This window comes from Phaenicophaeus curvirostris, chromosome 18 (genome assembly GCF_032191515.1).
Source record: "Phaenicophaeus curvirostris isolate KB17595 chromosome 18, BPBGC_Pcur_1.0, whole genome shotgun sequence".
Classification (NCBI taxonomy): Eukaryota; Metazoa; Chordata; class Aves; order Cuculiformes; family Cuculidae; genus Phaenicophaeus; species Phaenicophaeus curvirostris.
The window spans coordinates 16,418,571-16,438,335 of NC_091409.1; the positions used below are offsets into that span (position 1 = coordinate 16,418,571).

Consider the following 19,765-nt stretch of genomic DNA (forward strand, 5'->3'; position numbering starts at 1 on the left):
TTCCATCATCTTCCAACAGTCCTGGAAGACTGTGGAAGTCCCACTGGACTGGAGGCTGATGTTGTGCCCGTCTACAAGAAGGGTCACAGGGAGGACCCAGGAAACTCCAGGCCTGTCAGTCTGACCTCAGTGCCAGGGAAGGTCATGGAGCAGGTGATCTTGAGAGCTATCATGAAGCACATGCAAGAGAACCAGGTGATCAGGCCCAGTCAACACAGGTTCACAAAAGGCAGGTCTTGCCAAACTAACCTGAGCGTGTTCATTGATAAAGTGAATCGGCTGCTGGATGAGGGAAAGGCTGTGGATGTATCTTCCTGGACTTCAGTAAAGTCTTTGACACAGTTTCTTCCAGCATTCTGCTTGAGAAACTGTCACCTCTGGCCTGGACAGGCACACACTCTCCTGGATGGAAAACGGGTTGGCTGGAGGGCCCAGAGAGTGGTGGGAAATGGAGTTAACTCCAGCTGGAGGCCAGTGACAAGTGGTGTCCCCAGGGCTCAGTGCTGGGTCCAGCCCTGTTCAATGTCTTTATCAATGACCTGGATGAAGGCATCGAGTGCACCCTTAGCAAGTTTGCAGATGACACTAAGCTGGGTGGAAGTGTGGATCTGCTGGAGGGTCGGGAGGCTCCAAAGGGATCTGAACAGGCTGGACCGCTGGGCTGAGACCAATGGCATGAGGTTTAACAAGGCCAAATGCCGGGTCCTGCACTTGGGGCACAACAACCCTGAGCAGCTACAGACTAGGAGAAGTCTGGCTGGAAACTGCCTGGAGGAGAAGGACCTGGGGGTGTTGGTTGACAGTGATTGTACATGAGCCAGCAGTGGCCCAGGTGGCCAAGAAGGCCAATGGCATCTTGGCTTGGATCAGAAACGGGGTGGCCAGCAGGTCCAGGGAAGTTCTTCTCCCTCTGTACTCGGCACTGGTGAGACTGCTGCTCGAATCCTGTGTTCGGTTCTGGGCCCCTCACCACAAGAAGGATGTTGAGGCTCTGGAGCGAGTCCAGAGAAGAGCAACGCAGCTGGTGAAGGGGCTGGAGAACAGGCCTTATGAGGAACGGCTGAGAGAGCTGGGGGTGTTTAGCCTGGAGAAGAGGAGGCTGAGGGGAGACCTCATTGCTCTCTACAACTACCTGAAAGGTGGTTGTAGAGAGGAGGGAGCTGGGCTCTTCTCCCAAGTGACAGGGCACAGGACAAGAGGGAATGGCCTCAAGCTCCGCCAGGGGAGGTTTAGGCTGGATGTTAGGAAAAAGTTCTTTACAGAAAGGGTCATTGGGCACTGGAACAGGCTGCCCAGGGAGGTGGTTGAGTCACCTTCCCTGGAGGTGTTTAAGGGATGGGTGGACGAGGTGCTGAGGGATATGGTTTAGTGTTTGATAGGAATGGTTGGACTCGATGATCCGATGGGTCTCTTCCAACCTGGTGATTCTGTGAAAATATTTTTCACAGAAAGGGTAATTGGGCACTGGAACAGGCTGCCCAGGGAGGGGGTTGAGTCACCTTCCCTGTAGGTGTTTAAGGCACGGGTGGACGAGGTGCTAAGGGGAATGGTTTAGTGTTTGATAGGAATGGTTCCGGTGGGTCTCTTCCAACCTGGTTATTCTATGATTCTATGAAGCATCAGTGTCTTAAATCAGGTTTAAGACTGAACTGGAAAGCTTGTGTTCTGGGATTCCAGTCTGTGAAGCTTGGTGCCTCCAGGTGAGGTCTTTTTCCTCCTGGAACAGCATAAGGCACAAGGTGAGGTGCTGTGCTGGACTGAGGTGGCCGTGGGGTTGTGTGCTGTGGCTCTCCTTCACACAACTGGGGGCCATCAGTAACGATCAGCTCTGCATGTTGTGCCCATCTGCCTGCCCTCTGCTCAAGCTACCCAACACAAATGTGTCTTGAAGAGATGGCAGCAGAGAAGGGACAGTTAGCTGCCACAGTCCCTATCCGTAGGAAACAGGACAAAAATAGATCTGCTTCTTTGTGGCTGCAGGTTGGCTGTACCTCTTTGTCACTTTCCATCTGCCATCCTCTGTAGCCTGGTACAGTAGTGCCTTTGCGACTAGTGTGTATGTTCTTGCCCTGTTTGTCGCTGCTGTTGATCATCTTTGTATTGTCTTCACGGGGCGCTATTATTTTTGTGGATACTTTAAATATTTTACAATTGGTAAGTGTCTGCATTTAACCAGCTTTGCTGTGCAACGTTATCTTCCACTGACCCACATGCACTGCTTTTTAGGTCTGGGACTGCAGCTGTATAAGATCTCAACTGCTGTAAACCCTTCTAATGTTCCGTTTGCTTCAGTGACGTGCAGTTAAGGATTTCTCTTCTCTAGCTCTATGATATAAGTTCTCTGTTTCATTTCTGTCTGGGGAACTGAGGCTCACTTTGAGAAAAAAACTGGTGAAATCTGGTGATACGGATTGCTCCTTGTTCCTGCTGAGATCCCTGCCCTGGAACACCTTTCTGGAACATTGCATTTTCTACTGTCTGTTTCTTATTCCTCTTCGGTCATGTGATACATTCTCAGTGCGAACCCATATGGTATGGTTTTAAAGAGGTATTCATGAGCTAAATCGGAGCACGTAACAAGTCACCCTGGGGATGAGCTGTGGTCTCAGGTTCTAGTTCAGGATTTAGTTCAGGTCTTTTAAACAAACCCTGCTGATTCACGTGGACTTGGCACATCCTCCTCCTCCCATCTTACAACAAAAGGTATTTTTTGATGAGAGTTAGGAAATAAAGTGCAGTTGATCAGGGCCATTGTGAATGAGTAGCTGTCTACCTTTGCTTTTCTTCTTGTTCTGGAGCCTCACGTAACTTCCTTCTTGAACTCTTTAACCTCCAGGAGGGAAGTCAAGAAAAATGACTGGTGGTAAAAATGTGTAACTTTTTGTAGGTTCTGAGATGAAAAATGTCTGGATGGGTGGAAGGGTAACTGGACTTGCTCTGCTTGACCCTGCTTTGGTGGAGCTGGGGGTTTGACTGCAGAGGGTCCTGTCCCACCTTGGCTTTTCTCTGGCTCTGTCAGTATAGCTGCTGCCTCACTGTCATTCAATTTTGTTGTCTTCATTGCTAAACATTTTATGCAACCCCTTCTACAGTTCAGGATAATCATAGGTGTTTTACGTTTGTGGTTGCTGTGGGTTTGTCTGTCTCTCTTTGAGAAGAGAGAGTTGTTCCTTCCCACGGGATTAGCTGGAAGTCATCTGTGTACTGCTGAGTATGAGTGGAGTGCATCGCCTGGAAAGTAGCCTTCCCCTTTGCTCTTTGAGCCCCATCCTTCAAGATGGGCTTGTGTCGTCGTTTGGATTCTGAAGCAAAACAGGGATCTTGCCTTCGTTGGCGAAGGGCTTTTGTTTGGCTTGCCATTTGTTTGGGTTGAGTTTCTGCACCAAGATCTCAATGGGGAAGCTCTATGGCTTTATAGCAGGCAGCTAATGAACATTGCTCTGTATTGTGGTGAAAGAGGAAAAATCTGTTTGGAAACACAGAGTTGGTTTGAAAGGTGCTGGGTCCTGCTGGTGCAGTGTTTGGAGATGGCTGTGTGGTGTGGTTTTAGCTTTTGGTTGGCATAGATGGCTCCCTGTGATGGGTGCTGGAGCAAAGGCCTTCATAAGAAAGGTGCTATGAAGCCTCTGTCAAACTCACCCTGAATGTGCCAGCTCCGAATACCTTTGCCGAGTGTGATTTTGCTAGCAGGATGTGTTTCAGACAAACTTGGCTATTCAATGTGTGCTGCCGCTGGTCGCTGTCTTCAGTAGCTCGTGAGAACTGGGAAAACTTGTGAATACCTTGCACCTGCAATTTTAGCAACTGAATCTTCCAATCTGTGCTCATTCTCAGTCCTTGTACCTGAAGAAGTTGTTCACGAGCCTGCTAGCTGTGTGTTACCTGGGTGGGTTGCTGGTAGCACCCAGGCACTGTTGGCAGTGGGGAATCTTGGGGTGGCCCTAGTGTTATTAATATTAATGTCCCAAAGAATGCTTCTGGGGGTCTAGCACAAACTACAAACTGTAAGAATCTCCCCGATTTGAGACATCTTGGGTGTTGCTGAGGGACTTGGTCTTGATCTGATGCTGCACAGCTAAGAAGCAGCTCTGAGGAGGTGGTGACATGCTCTCCTGGGACCTGTCTGCTAGAGCCTTTCCTCTCTTCTTCCTCTGGAGATTGTTTTTGAGGTGTTGATATTTCTGGTAGTGTTCTGCCTTTTTTTCTGCTCTGTGAGATTGTGGATTGAGCTGGTGGCCAGGGGAGGTGTGCCCAGGTCTGTGGGCTGCTGCTAATGGCTTGAGTTAGGGACGAGGGAGCTGTAATGCAGTCAGGAACCCACGGCTTGGAAGCAGGAGCATTGCTGGGAGGAGGCTCTGCAGGTAAGTAACCTTCCCTCCAAACGAATCCCTGAGTCCCAGGAGCCTTAGAATGCTCCGTATGCAGCATGGTGTAGGGAAATGTCCTCGAGCTGGGAAGGGTTAACACAGCCCTCTGAGGAACTGATGTACAGGGGTATGAACAGCTCTGAACCTCCCTAGTATTCTGTAACTTTTTGTTCATTGTTTTGCATGATACTTTCAAACCCATAATTTTGGACCTGAATGCCGATTTCCTGTGTGTTTAACCAGCTTGCTGTGTCATAAAGCTTTTAATCTATTTTTTAAAAAAGCTAAAAGCTTCTTAACTTATATTACAATTTCACCATCTTAAAAGTATTTTATAACTACTGCTGTCCTTTGATTTGTTTCCATTTTATTTCTATTATCTTGCAGCATCTTTTATCCAAATTCTTCTTTCTTATAAATCTTGTAAGTAGGAACCAGTAGCTTTTCCTTAATTGCGGTCATGCTTTTCTTTTTCCATAACCCCATATTTTATTTGTGAATCCATTCTCATTGTCTCTTGTAGCTTTTGCACTTTTACTTAAAAAAGACAAGTAATTTTTTTTGTGTGTGTTTTTGAATGGGGAGGATTGTTGGCAAAAGCAAATTAATATCTGCCTGAATCAGTCCCATCTTTTCTGTACTTTAGTCTGTGATCATGTCATGAGTTTCAGGACTTTGCACTAACCATGTTTTTTTTACTTAAAGCTTATTTTACAGATCTAGTGTTTGATTTGTATGCATTGTGCATGTAGTGTTTTTTTTTCCAATGACAATATATTGCTGGATAGCTTTTTTAGGACAAAAAATGGCTCATGGGAAGATGCATAAAGATTTGTTCTTATTTGCTACTTACGTTATCAAAATTTTTAAGGTAACAGCGAGTTAAATGATGAATTTAAAGACAAAAATTAAGAGTAGACACTTGTCATCAGGACATTTCCTTTAAAAACTAAAACAAAACCCCAACTCCTGTCTGTAGATTAACAATATTCCAGCTGCTGAAGTGTTAACGGGCCTTTGTTTGCAATACCAATGGTGAACCTGGTGTTGAGTGGGGTCCTGTGCTTGAGGTGGAGGATGTTCTTTGGTCCAGGTAGAACTGTGTTGGTGGGGTGCCGTTAGCAGCACGCACCTTCTCCTCCTTGGGTTTGTAGCTTAGCAAAGGGTTGAAAAGTCAGTATAGTTTAGCTAAAGTAAGGAGGACATGGTCTGCCTGCCATTGGGAATCCAAGAGCGAGGCTGTCAGAGGAAAAATAGAAAAAAAAGAATGGGATTGAGGGCAATCTTATCTTTTGGGGTTGCCATCCTGGGAAGGACAAATGGAGCCAGCAAAGTGAATGGCCTCCTGCATCACATGCGTGTGATGCTGATGTGTGAAGGGGGACCAGAAATACCTAGAAACACACGGATTTAACTGGCTCAGGGTGGCAGAACTGTCCTGAAGGTGGGGAGCATGGGGCTTGGTAGAGCCATGTCCTGTTTAGGTGAAAGTGAGATCACCTGAGAGTACTGTGGGAGCATATGTGGGATGGGGAGTAGGAGAGGGACAGCCTCCCCAGTAGCTGCTGGCTGAAGGCTATCTGACCTCAAGTGTTTTTGGCCATTCTGGTGGTCATGTGAGAAGAGAGGGGCCAAATCAGGGGAGTGGGGTTCAGCAAAATTCTCTTTCTGATGTGGGTCCTTAAAATGTTTTGGTATTTTTTTTTCCTTTATGTATGTTTTATGCAGCAAAATGGGATCCAAGCAGTTCAGAGCAGCATAAGAGAACTGGCCAGCTGGAAGTCCCTGGAGGTGTTCCAGGCGAGGTTGGATGGGACTTGGAGCAACTGGATCCAGTGGGGAGGTGTCTCTGCCTATGGCAGGGGCCGGAACTGGATGGGCTTTAAATGTGCCTTCCAAACCAAACCATTCTGTGACTATGAAATTAAGTGCTTGCTTGAAGGTCACAGTGGTGGCACCGCCTGGATGGTTTTGGGTGTTTTAAGGTGGCAAGGCAAGGAAGTGCTTCATTGTTCTGGAGAGGGGAGCCGAGGTGCAGGGAGAGCCTTGGCCTTCAGAGAGGGCAGGGAGCTAATATTGGATGTAAGCGTACTCTTCCCAGCAGAAAGCTGGTACAGGTTCTAGAATATGAAAGTCAGTTTTTGTCCTTGCTAAGAGAAGTCAGTTACACCCACAAACACTTTCTGAACAGAGAAACTCAAATACAGTGAACTAACAGCTTCATAACTACTAAATTTGACTTGATCTTTGTGTCCAGGGTCCCATGAGCCTGTTGCATATGTTAACACACACAGTGAAATGCTCTCTTTTCTCTTCCCAGCTATAGCTACTCAAGCTAGCGTGGAGTTCCGCCGGAAAGGATCGCAAATGTCCACAGACACAATGGCTTCCAACCCCATGTTTGATGCCAGTGAATTTCCAGACAACTATGAAGCAGGAAGGGCAGAGGCGTGTGGGACACTGTGTAGGATATTTTGTAGCAAGAAGACTGGGGAGGAAATATTGCCAGCTTACCTATCCCGGTACTAACCTCTCTTCCAGTTGTTTATTGGTGTAACTTTATGGTGCGAATGAGTTCACAGTGAATAGTGCTCCGATACAGTCAGAGTCCTGGCTACTGGTTCAGAAAAACCAGGTCAGGTCTCTGAACACACCTGGCTAGGAAAGTACCTCTGTTTCCTGTTTTGTTTCTAATAAAATAAGGTCATTTTAGCATAACTTTTGCAAATTTTTGTTAAAAAGTGAAGCACCAAATGCCAGAGGCAGAAAATTGGCTGTAAGTCATGACTCTCAAACCATTCAAGTGTGTTTATCCCAGAGGACATCAAAACTTCCTTGAAGACTGCATGTTGCATGGACTGTTCCTGTTTCTTTTATCCCATCAGGGAGATTCCTTTGTTTGCAAGCCTTTTAAAGAAATAAAGTAAAGGGGTATAAGTATACTCTAAGAAGAAACTGTAAGAGAACTGAAGTGCTTTAGGATGGTGGCCAGCTGGGCTTTTACCCCACTGCCTGTTTGTTTGCACTGGTTATGATGGTCATGTTTAGTCTCCTCCCAGTCACTGCTCAGTGTGCCCTGTCTTCTGCCCCCTAAAGATTTCACAGTATTTTTATTGTGTCAGGGAGTTAAAATCAAGGTCCTGATCCCACCCTTACATGGGATGGAGGTAGTGGGTGAGCAGAGCATGCCAGTGCTGTTGGTGACTGCCTGGGCTTTTGCACAGCTCCCGTTCCTGGGTTGCAACAAGCCCGAATGTTCAGTGAAGCTGTCTGTGGATCCGGTGCGCTTGCCTGTGCTAATGTAACTCCAGGGGATGCTCGTAAATGTCCCCTAGCTCTGATTTTAAAGTTTAGAAAAGATCAAACAGTGGCTGCACATTCTTGTTCGTGTGGGATGCTGATGCTTTTAATGTGCAAGTAATTAATCTTGTCTTTCTTTGTCAGATTTTACATGCTTTTAATTCAGGGTTTGCAGATAGCAGATTTCGTTTGCCACCCTGTTCTTGCCAGTGTTATCCTAAACTCCCCTCCTTTGTTCTGCTGTGACCTGAAGGGGATCGATGTCGTGGTTCCTTATTTCATTTCGGCTCTTGAAACTATTTTACCTGACAGGTAAATTGCTGTTTCCTTATAAACATCATCAGAAATGTGGGGAGGTGTTTATCTTCTGGAGGTTCTGTCATTCCTGAATAGTTCGCGCTGAAATAACCCACAATGTGTGTGCATTTGATAATAACAGCAGCATTCCATCAGCTCTAATTTTCAGTTCTATTTAATGACATTTTCTTTAACGCAATAATAGTGCTGGTCTCAAGTGAGATGTGAGTTATCGACGTTCTGTGATGGAAAGCAGTCTGAGAAAGGGAAGAGCAGCACTTTAGCTCAAATACATTGAAAACCCACTGATTTTTAAGTAAAATTTCAGAGGATATTAATTGGTGGCTGTTGCTGCAGTAAATTCATTAAGAAAGTAATCTTACATGCCATGAAACAGAAAAAAATGATAATATAGGCTGAAATTGGAGTACAGTATAGATATCTGGACATTTTGCTACGTAATTTAAGACTACTCTGTGCATGCTCCTTTTGACTTATGTTTTGTGTCTTGGTACTGCGTTTCATTTTGTTTATGCATAAAATATTATTTATCTTCTGGGCTTCAGTCTGAGTGACTGCTGCTTTTGGATAGGTCTTAAGAGTAGAAGAATTTACTGGTGGCTACTGAAAAAAGTTGATCTATTGGCTAAGCAGCTTGTTTCATGCAACATACGCATGAGCGTGTTCTCTGATAGTCCTGGGTGGGTATGAGATGCAAGAAGCCAGTAGAAGCTCATGACTGAATCTTCCTGCTTTGAAGTTGCAGTACATGAATAATACTTTCATGAGCTCCTTGCTCTTACATGGGGTACAGAACCCTTGGCCAGTGGTGGTCCCTGCATGAATTCATTGCACCAGAGCTGCTAGTTAAAGATAAAGTGATGAGCCTAGAAAGAAGCTGCTCCGAGAGTTGCTTAAGACCACTTGGTAGCTGTATCTTTATTAGATGTGGCTCCACATTCCTGTGAAAAGTTGATTAACTGTATAATGCTTTGATTTGCAGAGAACTATCAAAGTTTAAAATATATGTAAACCCCACAGAGCTAAGAAGAGCTTCGATTAACATCTTGCTGTCTCTGTTGCCTCTCCCTCATCATTTTGGAACCATAAAGTCTGAGGTAGTAAACTTATCGCTTCATTTTAAATTTCCATTTTTGTTTTCCTGGTTGTTTCAGAGTGGGATTTGGATGACACGTGTGATTGTGCTTAGTGTTCTGTTTAGTGCTGAAACTCTTACAATGAGTCTGGAACGGTAAGGCTGTGCTGCAAGCTCTCAGTAGCGATGTGTGCTGTGGGTATTCACTTCTGAAACCAAGACCCTGCTGGTGTGATCTCTAATTGATACTGAAATAAATGGTTTTCCTTCAGGTTGTCCTGGAAGGGAAGTTCAGCAATGATGACAGCTCAGCGTATGATAAGCCAGTAACCTTTCTTTCCTTGAAGCTGAGGCTTGTGAATATACTCATAGGAGCTTTGCAAACGGAAACGGATCCCAACAACACTCAAATGATCCTAGGTTAGTTCAACTTCTCTATTTATTAACTGTGTTATAGAAGTGTCTATTGTAATCTGTTCTGGAATGATATGGTTTATTAGTAATGTATTGTTGTGCAAGAAAACAGATGCAGTTCCCGGCGGGTTGTCATCTCTGTAATCTCCCTTGTACTATGGAAACATCCTGAAAAGCCTCACATTTTTGTTAAAGTAATCTCTTTTTACAATTGCGGAATAGTGCTTGAAAAGTAAAGAATGAAGGAAAGCACATTCTAGCAGGAAAAGCCAGTCACCGAAGGAATGAAAATAGCAAAAAATTATGGTTTAATATCTGGAAGCATTCTTGACTGCTGGGTTACAGGGAACATAGGCTTAATCATGCCAAAACCTAGAAACAAGCTGAAATACTGTGACTGGTGGGCCAGCACTGGCAAAATCCAGCTGACATTTGTTTAGCCCTGTATGACAAAAGCTTTGGAGTAGAGTCTGGAGCTGCATTGCAGTTTGGCAACAAACTGTTCTATGAGGTAAGGAGAATATTAACATTATTCTGGATATTCAGAAAGTAGAAGCTGCAAACTTGAGCAGTGCAAACTCTCTCAAGGGTATATTTTCAGACAAGAAAAAAAAATACTTTGCCTTCCACTCCCCCCCGCCTTAGTTTTCTGTCTTTAAAAGTGCCTTTTCCACATTATGGTGTTCTTGCCTGTCAGTAGTTGCAATACCTCTTTTGTCTGTTTAAGGAGGAGTCAGACTGGCAGTGGGGTGGGAGGTGTCCACGTTGTTGTGGGAGACAGAGCATACCTAGTTGATAGGGCTAAGTGAGAAAATAGCATGAGCAGTGAAGGACAACAAATCCAGTCTGCCGAAACTTTTAGTAAGTTTTTCTGCAGTGTGTTTCCTTTACTGTCATAAGACTGGAGGAGAATAAGAAGGATTTGTGACTGATGCTGTTGAGGGTATTTATGGCTTCAAAGCAATGCTGTGAGTGAGAACCAGGGTGCTTTGGTGCATGGAAGGCTGCACCAACTCCAGAACCACAGGATGATGCTCTGGTAAATCCTACCCAGGTATTCCTGTTCCCCTCCACTGCGAGCTGGTGTTTGCATCTGGCTGGGTAGATGCTCTACGTTGAATGGTTTTTTTTACTGTTACTGTTTCAGTAATAGTCATAGAATCACAGAATCACTGAGGTTGGAAAAGACGTCTCTGCTCAGCCAGTCCATCTGTCAGCCCAACCCCACTGTGCCTGCTAAACCATGTCCTCAAGTGCCATAGCCACACAGTGTTTGAACCCCTTCAGGGGTGGAGACTTCACCACTGCCCTGGGTAGCCTCTGCCAGGAAAGATTTTTTTTTTCCCCCAATATCCAGTGTAAACCTGCCCTGGCACAACTTGAGGACATCTCTTCCCATCCTGTCCATTCTTACTTGGGAGAAGAGACCAGCAACCACCTCACTCCAGCCTCCTTTCCAGGAGCTGCAGAGAATGATGAGGTCTCTCCTCAGCCTCTTCTTCTCCAGCCTAAACAACCCCAGACTCCTCAGCTCCTCAGGAGTCCACAACAGTCCATCTCCCCTGTATTCCTGTTCTTAAACTCCTGTTTCTGTATGTCAAGTTACTCCCTGCTGGCTGTGGTTGGAGAGGATTCAGTAATCTCCAGTTTCACCAGATTATCACACGTGCCTACAGCTTCTCAACAAAATCAGTGTTTGTTTCCAGCTGCTCTCTGTGTTTGACAGTGAGGGGTGCCTTTCTCTCTAGAGAGCCAGTGGTGTTTCCTAAATATTTATTGCTGAGGGCTGGGCAGAAGACAAAACCTGATGGCAACAAGTGTGTTGGAGTCAGGCTGTTCCCAGTCCTGCCCCTGTGCCGCTTTCCTTGCGGCCTGGCATGATGGCAGGCAGGTACAGGTTGTCCATGCTGCTTTACCGAGGGCACCCCAAATGCCTAGGCAGTTTTAATTGAGCAGTATCTTACAGTTGCATGCATTTCTCTCTCCCATTGTTGAAGGGATGACTGCCTGTGGGCTCATTTGGATGGAGCAGGGCTGGCTGCCCCTCCGCTTGGAATTCCACTTTTTTCCTTACAATATTTTGGGCCCTGGTGGAAAGCAAAGCACAAAGTTGCGAGGCTGAGGGTGACTTCCAGGTAGGGACAATCTTAGTGTGTCCCAGCTCAGATTAGGACATAGCCTCTGGATCTAGGAGATTGGTTTTGTGTTGTAGCTGAATTGAAATGAAAGCAGTTTGCAGTTAGCTCTGTGATTAGCAATTAACTCTCACCGATTATAAATTGTGCAAGTATTAGCCTTAGGGTTTTTTTTTTTTTGTGGGATGGGGTCAGAAATTCCTTTGTAAAATGGAGCTCCTTGTGTTATGGTTTGGGGTTGGTTTTGCTGGTCACTGATCAGTGTGAGGACAAGCATGATGCCTTATGCTGATGTCTTATGGGTTGGTTGCTGGATGGAGCAGGCTTTGCTCCCTTCCTCTTCCAGCAGTTGCTGTGGGTACTGATAGTTCATTAAGATTTGAAAACATGGTTTTATTTGCCAGTCAGCTGTCTTTTGACTCCTGATGGCCAAGCTGGGACAAGGAGACTCTTGTACTAGTCAGGAACGTGTCTGAGGCTATCACTGTGCAACCCTTGAGGTGTCTTTGGGCTGTGTGGCTCTTTTTATCTCTCTATTATCTAACAAATACTGTTATTTTATTCAAAGATTCAGTCAATATCCTTAACTGTAACCTGAGTTTTTAAATGAGTGCAATTTGATGTGGGGCAAGAAATGATTCCAGCCCTTCTGTGAAACCAAAATACTTCGGAAACTGAGGAATTTGAAAACCCAGTGTTCAAAGCATTTTTTAAATAGCTGAAAGCCTGTATATCTCAGCTCTCATCCGCTTCAAATGGCTGAGCCTGGGGCAAATCCTGTGTTTTATAAAACTCCTAGAAAGTTTTTGTACAGCAGGATGGGGATTCTGTGTGTTAGACCTTTAGAGCCCACTTTGTGAATTTTGGCAGTGAATATTGTACTGTGGTCATTAGTTATATTCTTGTCTTGGGTCCTGCAGGTGCAATGTTAAATATTGTCCAAGATTCAGCACTGTTGGAAGCAATTGGCTGCCAGATGGAAACGGTGAGTGTTTTTTGTTTATGAAGTTACTGTTTCAGAGAGAATGCACTCCTCGTTGTATGTGCTAGCAGGAGGTGCTCAGTCAGCAGCTTGAGGCTTGAGCATCTCTTTCTCCTTTGTGTCCAAGAGCATCCCCCCATACAGGGGACTCTGCTCAGATATCTTCTCATCACAGAAAACTGCCTTTCAATTTGCAGAATGGAGGTGAAAACAACCTCTTCAAAAGCCACAGTCGTACCAATAGTGGCATTAGCACTGCAAGCGGAGGCAGTACGGAGCCCACAACGCCAGACAGTGAGCGACCTGCACAAGCCCTCCTGAGGGATTATGGTAAGGACAGCTCCTGTGAAAAGAGAACTCTGTCAGTATGTGCCAGGGTGATGGGGTTTGTGTTCTCCTCTGTTCTGGTGCTGGCTAACACATTCATGTGCGTGGGACCTTTGAACCCAGAGTGGTGAGCCCCTTTGTTCACTGCCAGTCTGTGCTCGTATGTGCCCTGTAGGTGGTCAGTTTTAATCCTACTAAAGGACTCCATTAATACAGAGTCATAGAATAGTTAGGGTTAGAAGGGACCCTAAAGATCATCCAGTTCCAATCCCCCCCGCCATGGGCAGGGACATCTTACTAGGTTAGGCTGCTGCAAATAATGTAAAAGCTTATGAAAAGGTGTTTGCAAACAGCTTTACTTTAGCTTATGCTTTCAGGACACTTGGTTTTCATGAACAATAATGGGATAAATGTACACTAAGTGTGAATTGCTTCATTCATTTTGGCAGCATCCCAAATGCTGACCTGACTTTTGCAGCACCTTTTCTTAAACTATTTAAAGAGCATTTGAGGGGCTTCTGTTTCACAGAGTGAGGGAGTAGAATACTTGGGATACATCACTTGTTATAACAAAAGAATTTAGTAATTAGCTGTCAGTTGCTACGTCTTGTGCTGTGTCTTGAACCTTTACAATAAAACCCATGTTCTCAATCTGTGTGGTAAGCTGGGCAGACGCTGAGATCCTGGAGTAGCATTTGATTCTTTGGCCTTCATCAGTTTAACTGGTGCCGACTAAATACATGTGAGAACACATCATCTCTGTTATCCTGTAGTCTGGGCTGACAGCTCTGTTCTGGCCAGCCAGAAATGATTGGATGTCTTTGCTCTGGCTTGTTAACTAAGGAGGGGAGAGAGATCAGCAGGGAAGACTTGAGCATATTCTAGGGACTCATATGAACATGTTGGTGCTCTCCCCTGCAGGGTTTGTTTGTTTGAAATTATTAAAGTGCTGATTTTCAGCACGCCTTTTGAATTGTGTGTTTAATTTGTATAGGGTACTGTTGACAAATGATTGTAAAAATAGCCATTTGTGATGTTAAAAAAATCCTTTAACTACTTATTTGACTCGCTGAGTCTCTAAATCGTGACACAATTTAAAATATATATTTTTTAATATATTACTTTTTTGGTTTGTTTTTTTTTTTTTCCTACACTCAGAAGGTAACGTTGTAAGAAATCTATGAAAACAATTTCTGTGTTTCTGCTGGATGCTTCAAACAAGAAAATTGAAACCGAGATGGTCTGCTTTTACTGTTTACCTGTAGCAGACACTTGAATCTGCTACTCTTGTGACAGGGTACTTGGCTTGAGTGTTCAATGTGATAGTTCAAGCTTTTGGGAGGGTACACCTTAGTGTCACAGTTCTCATGTCTCTTTGTCATTTAGCAGGGTTTGTTTCTGTAATTAATTTGCCTCCTTCAGTTTTAACAAGTATATATGGTACTAATGTTCCTAATACTTTGTGTTGAGGACAGCTGGTACTAAAAGCATTTTTTATTTTTAATTTTGAGCAAGAGGTTCAGGGAAATTAAGGGTCTAGAAATAAATCTTTTTTTTCCTCCAGGACCGATTCTTTCATTATCTACATTTATCCAACCAGTACAGCTTTTAATAAACACTAGATATAGAAAGAATGGGTAACTTCTGACTTAGATATCTGAAGTTATGAGTGCTCGGTTAGTTCATTACTGATGCCTAAATATACAAGTACTAATGCCTAGTTAGTAGGGAGTGCAGGGACAGGATAAGGAGGAACAGTTTTCAGCTGAAAGAGGAGAGAATGACATGAAATCTTAAGAAGAAATGTTTTCCTGGGAGGGTGGGGAGGCGCTGGCCCAGGTTGCCCAGAGCACTGGTGGCTGCCCCATCCCTGGAGGTGTTCCAGACCAGGTTGGATGGGGCTTGGGGCAACCGGCTCGAGTTGGAGGTGTCCCTGCCTGTGGCAGGGAGTGGGACCTGATGGGCTTTGAGGTTCCTTTTGACCCAAACCATTCCATGATTCTAATACACATTAATAATGCCTAAACTTTTCTGACACTACAAGACATCACACCAATTTAAGTACAGCAGAAAAACCTGAAGTTCACAGTTCTGCTGAAATGCAGCCAGAGTCCTGGGGTTATCCAAAATATCATCTTTTTTGAAAAGTAAAGATTGAGATAAGCAGTCTGAATATATTTGTACAATGTCTGATGGGGTATGCAAAGGAGTTAGCCTGATGAAAAAGTAGCCAACTCAACTTCTAGTTCTGGGTTGTGTATAATCTTATTTTGTGTGTATTGACTTTGACTTGACTGTGCTTTGCTTGTTGTCACTAACACCTAGTTGTTTTCCCTCCCTGGGGTGTGTGGCATTTGGGTTACATCCTAGCTCTTAACACAGATACGGCTGCGGGACTGCTGATCCGCAGCATTCACCTGGTCACCCAGAGACTCAACTCCCAGTGGAGGCAGGACATGAGTGTCTCGCTAGCGGCACTGGAGCTTCTGTCTGGACTGGCAAAGGTGAGAGGGGAAGCTTTGCATCTCTAGGCTCTTCTCAAGGGGTGGTTAGGGGTCCTGGGTAGATGAAAGTCATGCTGCCAGACTCGCACCTGTGTCCGAGTTTGCCAGCAAATGTTCTGTTTGGACACAAGAGAAAACAGTGCTCCTGTTGTACCGCGTCTTCTCCCAGGGCCTGTGCTATGGACCTCAAACAACGTGTGCCCTGTGAAGCTTCCACATGAAGCTCAGGGCTTTTTTGGATGCATGGGCTCTACCGTGTGCTTCTGTCTGAGTTTGCTGAGCTATCCTATCTGTTGCTAGTAGGTAGCAGATGCAAACATCCCAGGGTATTAAACAACTTAATTGCCCATTTCTAAGTGTTGTACCTGCTTTTCCCCTTCCATCTCATCTTGGAAATAGTTTTCTGAGCTTAGAAAATGATAGTGAATACTATGGTGTCACCATTGTCAGAGCTTTGTGTGCATGCAGTTCCTTGATCCAACAGCAAATAACTCAGTTAAGTTGCTCGGGGGGTGGGGTGTGTCTCTTCATGTTGACAAGCACAGTGCCCTTTTCTGCTTGGGGGCTCTTGCCTAGGCTCTTGTCCCCAAGCTGGGCTTCGCGACTTTGGTTAAGCAGAAGCCCAGTGTGTTCACAGCAGTCATGATGGCCTGGCCTGACAATTCAGCATTTTCTATCACATCCCCCTGGGAACTCAACATATCTCTGAAATACTTGTCTCGGGTGTTTCATAGAGCACAGGGTCAGCACTGAGCCATGTTGGACTAGGTGTTTATTACTGCAGCAGTGTGAGTTGAAGAATGCAGTTGAAAGTGTTCTACAATGAATTAATGTAAGAATATTGGATCTTAGATAGCATCCTACAGAGCCAAGGATTCCTGCAGATTGTGTGGTTAAGCCACGCTGGGTTTTTTTCTTGACTTGCAGTGAGATGGAAATGTGAAAATCTGTGATCTTTCAAACACCCTCTCAGGGTGATGTCAAATATTGTGATCTTTGTATTTTATATCTATTGTGATCTTGGATATCTTTCTCCTTCATAATGAAGGGGATAGAAAGAGATCGTCTCTTACAGCAGAACTGTGGGGTGGGGAGCTGATTCTGCTTGTGCCTTTGGAGAGGACGGTTCGCAGAGCCCTTCTTGGATTTGGGGCTGCCCTACTCAGTCTCTTGTTTGGCACCAGGTCATCAGTGGGACTGGGTAGATTCAAAGGTACTGTTCCCTGCAAGAGTACTGGGTCGCTAACCTGCTTTTCACAAGCTTATCTTGAGGGGACTCTATTTGCCGTAGATGTTATGCTGCTGAAGGAAATTCTGCCTGCATACTAGGATTCTGAATTGTCACACACCCCCTAACACTTTGTGGAGCTGCCTGGCTCCAGTGTTGTCACCAGCAAGACCAACTGTCCACCTTCCTGCTTAGATAAGGGTGCACCTTAATGAGCTTAACGTTTATGCCATGGTCAGATGCTACAGAGTGGAAAAATCCAGCTTTATTTGACTGTTCTGTGTGAAGTCATGAGTTGGGATGAGAATAGAAGAGAAATCCAGTTCTTTACTTAGTTTTTTTTAGTGTGGATCCTGATGCTTCTGTGTTCAAGGCTCTTCCTTAACTCTCCGGTCCATAGCCTTGCTTCCTGGGGCTCTGAGCTTGGAGAGAAGCTGAGGGGATTTTGCAGTGAGTTTTGGGGAGGGCTATGGGGCTTTTTTGCCAATCTGCTTGTCTGAGGATGAGATTTCTGTCCCTTTTTCTCTGGTGAAACTTACTGTGCTGACAAAATATGCCTAGAGGAAAGGTCTGTGAGCAGAGTGGAGTGAATGAGCTCTTGGAGACACAGAATAGGTTGCTGTAGCTGAAGGGTAGGCATTCGCTGCAAATGCATTTAAAATACTAATTTATTCAGGTTGCAATTACTTTCTTATCAAACTTCTTTCTTCGTCTTGATACCACTCTTGAAGCCAAGCCATGTAGTTTGATGGCACCTCACAGCAGCACTTCTTCAAGTTTTAGTAATTGTCACTGTTAAATATTTTTACCCACAGCTTTTAATCGGTAATAAAAGAACTCACCTGTTTATTCCTGTTTCTTAAAAACTGTCTTTAAAAATGCCTTTAAAAACTGTTTCTTCTGGGAAAAGTTTTTGTGGAGGAATTCTCATCCTCTCCTGTGTTGCTGTACCCAGGTGAAAGTGGCAGTCGATTGCTCAGATCGGAAGAGGGCGATTAGCTCGGTGTGCAGCTACATCGTGTACCAGTGCAGCCGCCCGGCCCCGCTCCACTCCCGTGACCTGCACTCCATGATAGTGGCGGCTTTCCAGTGCCTCTGCGTCTGGCTCACCGAGCACCCTGACATGCTGGACGAGAAGGTCAGAGTCTCTGCTGGGTATCCGAACTGTAACACCTTTAGTGCTCAACTTGAGACTTTAAAATAACGTAGTTTGCTCAGTTTTCAAAAATGTCCTAGGAAATTTAAAACAAGTTCCTGTGCAAAATAGATTTGGATTTATAGATCTACTCTTTATTCACTGAGAATATTTTGGCTTTACATTTACGTTTCATATTTCTAAGAATGTCTTGATCTTTTTTCTTCCTTTGTGAAACTGGAAAAAGAGAGGAGGAAAGAAAACCTGAAAAAAACAAGAGATGGGGGTTGTTTAGCCTGGAGAAGAGAAGGCTCTGGGGAGACCTTAGAGCAGCTTCCAGTACTGGAAGAGGCTCCAGGAAAGCTGGGGAGTGGCTCTTGAGTGCAGGGGTAGGACCAGGGGGAACAGTTTTTGGCTAAAAGAGGGGAGATTGAGATGAAATCGTGGAAGAAGCGTTTCCCTGTGAGGGTGGGGAGGCCCAGACCCAGGTTGCCCAGAGCAGTGGTGGCTGCCCCATCCCTGGAGGTGTTCAAGGCCAGGCTGGATGGGGCTTGGAGCAATTGGATCCAGTGGGAAATGTCCCTCCCCATGGCAGGGGTTGGAACTGGATGGGCTTTGAGGTCCCTTCCAACCCAAACCATTCTGTAATTCTAAGATTCTGTGAATTAGTGGTGTATGTGCAGCACTGCAAGCTGCTGCGGGTACGCTTCACTGAAAGCTGTGTCTCTTCTAATTTCTTGGCTCTTGCCTGACTAAAGCACCTTTAAGACTCAGTGGAACTCCTTTGATCCTAATATTTTGATAATCACAGTTTGTTTCACCAAAAATACACTTTTCTAAAAATCGAGCAAGGCAAGTCTCAGTCCAAGACGGAATTTGTTTGGGAAGCTTTGAAAAGAGCAGGAACTGAAAGATGGGTGTTTCCAGCAGCCGTCTGCCCTGCTGGTTAAAGAAATAATGAATAAAACAAAATTTAGGGTGCATATTTTTGCTGTTGGCCACCTTGCAGAAGCAGCTTGATGATCTATATTTTCACATATAAAATATTACACACTAAGTATTAATATACTTTAATTCAGGTTTATGTAGAACATATTTTTACATAACTTTGCATTTTGTTTGTGTAGTCTATGGTGTATATAAAAATACGTATATCTAAAAAGAGACAGTAAAAACCACACAGGCAGGACTTGATTTAAAGGCAGTTCTGCATGCACTTCAGGATACTGGCATGGGTGACAGGGTTGGGATGGCTTCGCTGTATGTGGCACAGTGTGGTTTGTTCAGTTGCATAAAGCTTTGTTTCCTTTTGCAAGTTTAAGTCTCGCTGCCTATCAAGATGGTTTTAGGTACTGTATGCAGAGTGCACTGGACACTGGCTGTTCTACAGGCAGCTTTGCAAACTTCTGGAATTCATGGCCAGCCTCTGCATCTCATCACTGGTTAATTTTGCTGTCGGAAAACTCCCTCTTCACTTCTTTTTCTACATCTGTTATGAGTATAAGGACAGACACAGGCCATGGTGTAGAGCCCTGCCTGGGCTCTGGTGGTGAAAGCTGAGCGCTCATGTTCAGATTTTAGCCAGTTATTTATTCCTGAGAACACTCGCCTGCATTATTCTATAGCGCGAGCCATGAGATTTCAGCTTTGGCTGTAGCAATTCAGATGTTTTCAGATTTTGTAACAAGCAGCACTTGTGTGGTTCTGCTAAGTGTTGGCCTCTCCTGTACTATTTGTTGAAGCTTTGCTGTGTACTAGAATATTGTTTTTGTGTAGGATACTGTTATGATATTTTGCTTATGAAAGCTGTTGGCAATTGGAACATTTGGAAAAGGTATTTTTACAATTTTCCTGGTGGGTTCATTCTTAATGTGCTTAGAACTCTATTAAGTTCTGCAGAGAGTCTCAGAAATACATTTATTATCTCTTTAAATGCGTTTACATTTTTCAGTTGTGCTTTCAGTACTTCTTTTGGCAATG

The 19,765-nt window shown here is 44.6% G+C and overlaps 1 protein-coding gene across 3 annotated transcripts in view; it reads left to right on the forward strand.

Moving 5' to 3' along the window:
* RALGAPB (Ral GTPase activating protein non-catalytic subunit beta) overlaps window positions 1–19,765 on the forward strand; it is a 71,790-nt gene that overhangs the window by 24,175 nt on the left and 27,850 nt on the right. Inside the window, exons 10-18 of one of the 3 annotated variants that reach the window (XM_069872032.1) lie at window positions 4,755–4,790; window positions 6,688–6,889; window positions 7,812–7,979; window positions 8,968–9,082; window positions 9,333–9,480; window positions 12,530–12,594; window positions 12,789–12,921; window positions 15,289–15,422; window positions 17,606–17,788. In XM_069872032.1, the coding sequence (XP_069728133.1) occupies window positions 4,755–4,790; window positions 6,688–6,889; window positions 7,812–7,979; window positions 8,968–9,082; window positions 9,333–9,480; window positions 12,530–12,594; window positions 12,789–12,921; window positions 15,289–15,422; window positions 17,606–17,788 (1,184 nt within the window). The remainder of the gene's footprint in view (window positions 1–4,754; window positions 4,791–6,687; window positions 6,890–7,811; window positions 7,980–8,967; window positions 9,083–9,332; window positions 9,481–12,529; window positions 12,595–12,788; window positions 12,922–15,288; window positions 15,423–17,605; window positions 17,789–19,765) is intronic. The other 2 variants (XM_069872033.1, XM_069872034.1) reach the window with 2 other exon arrangements.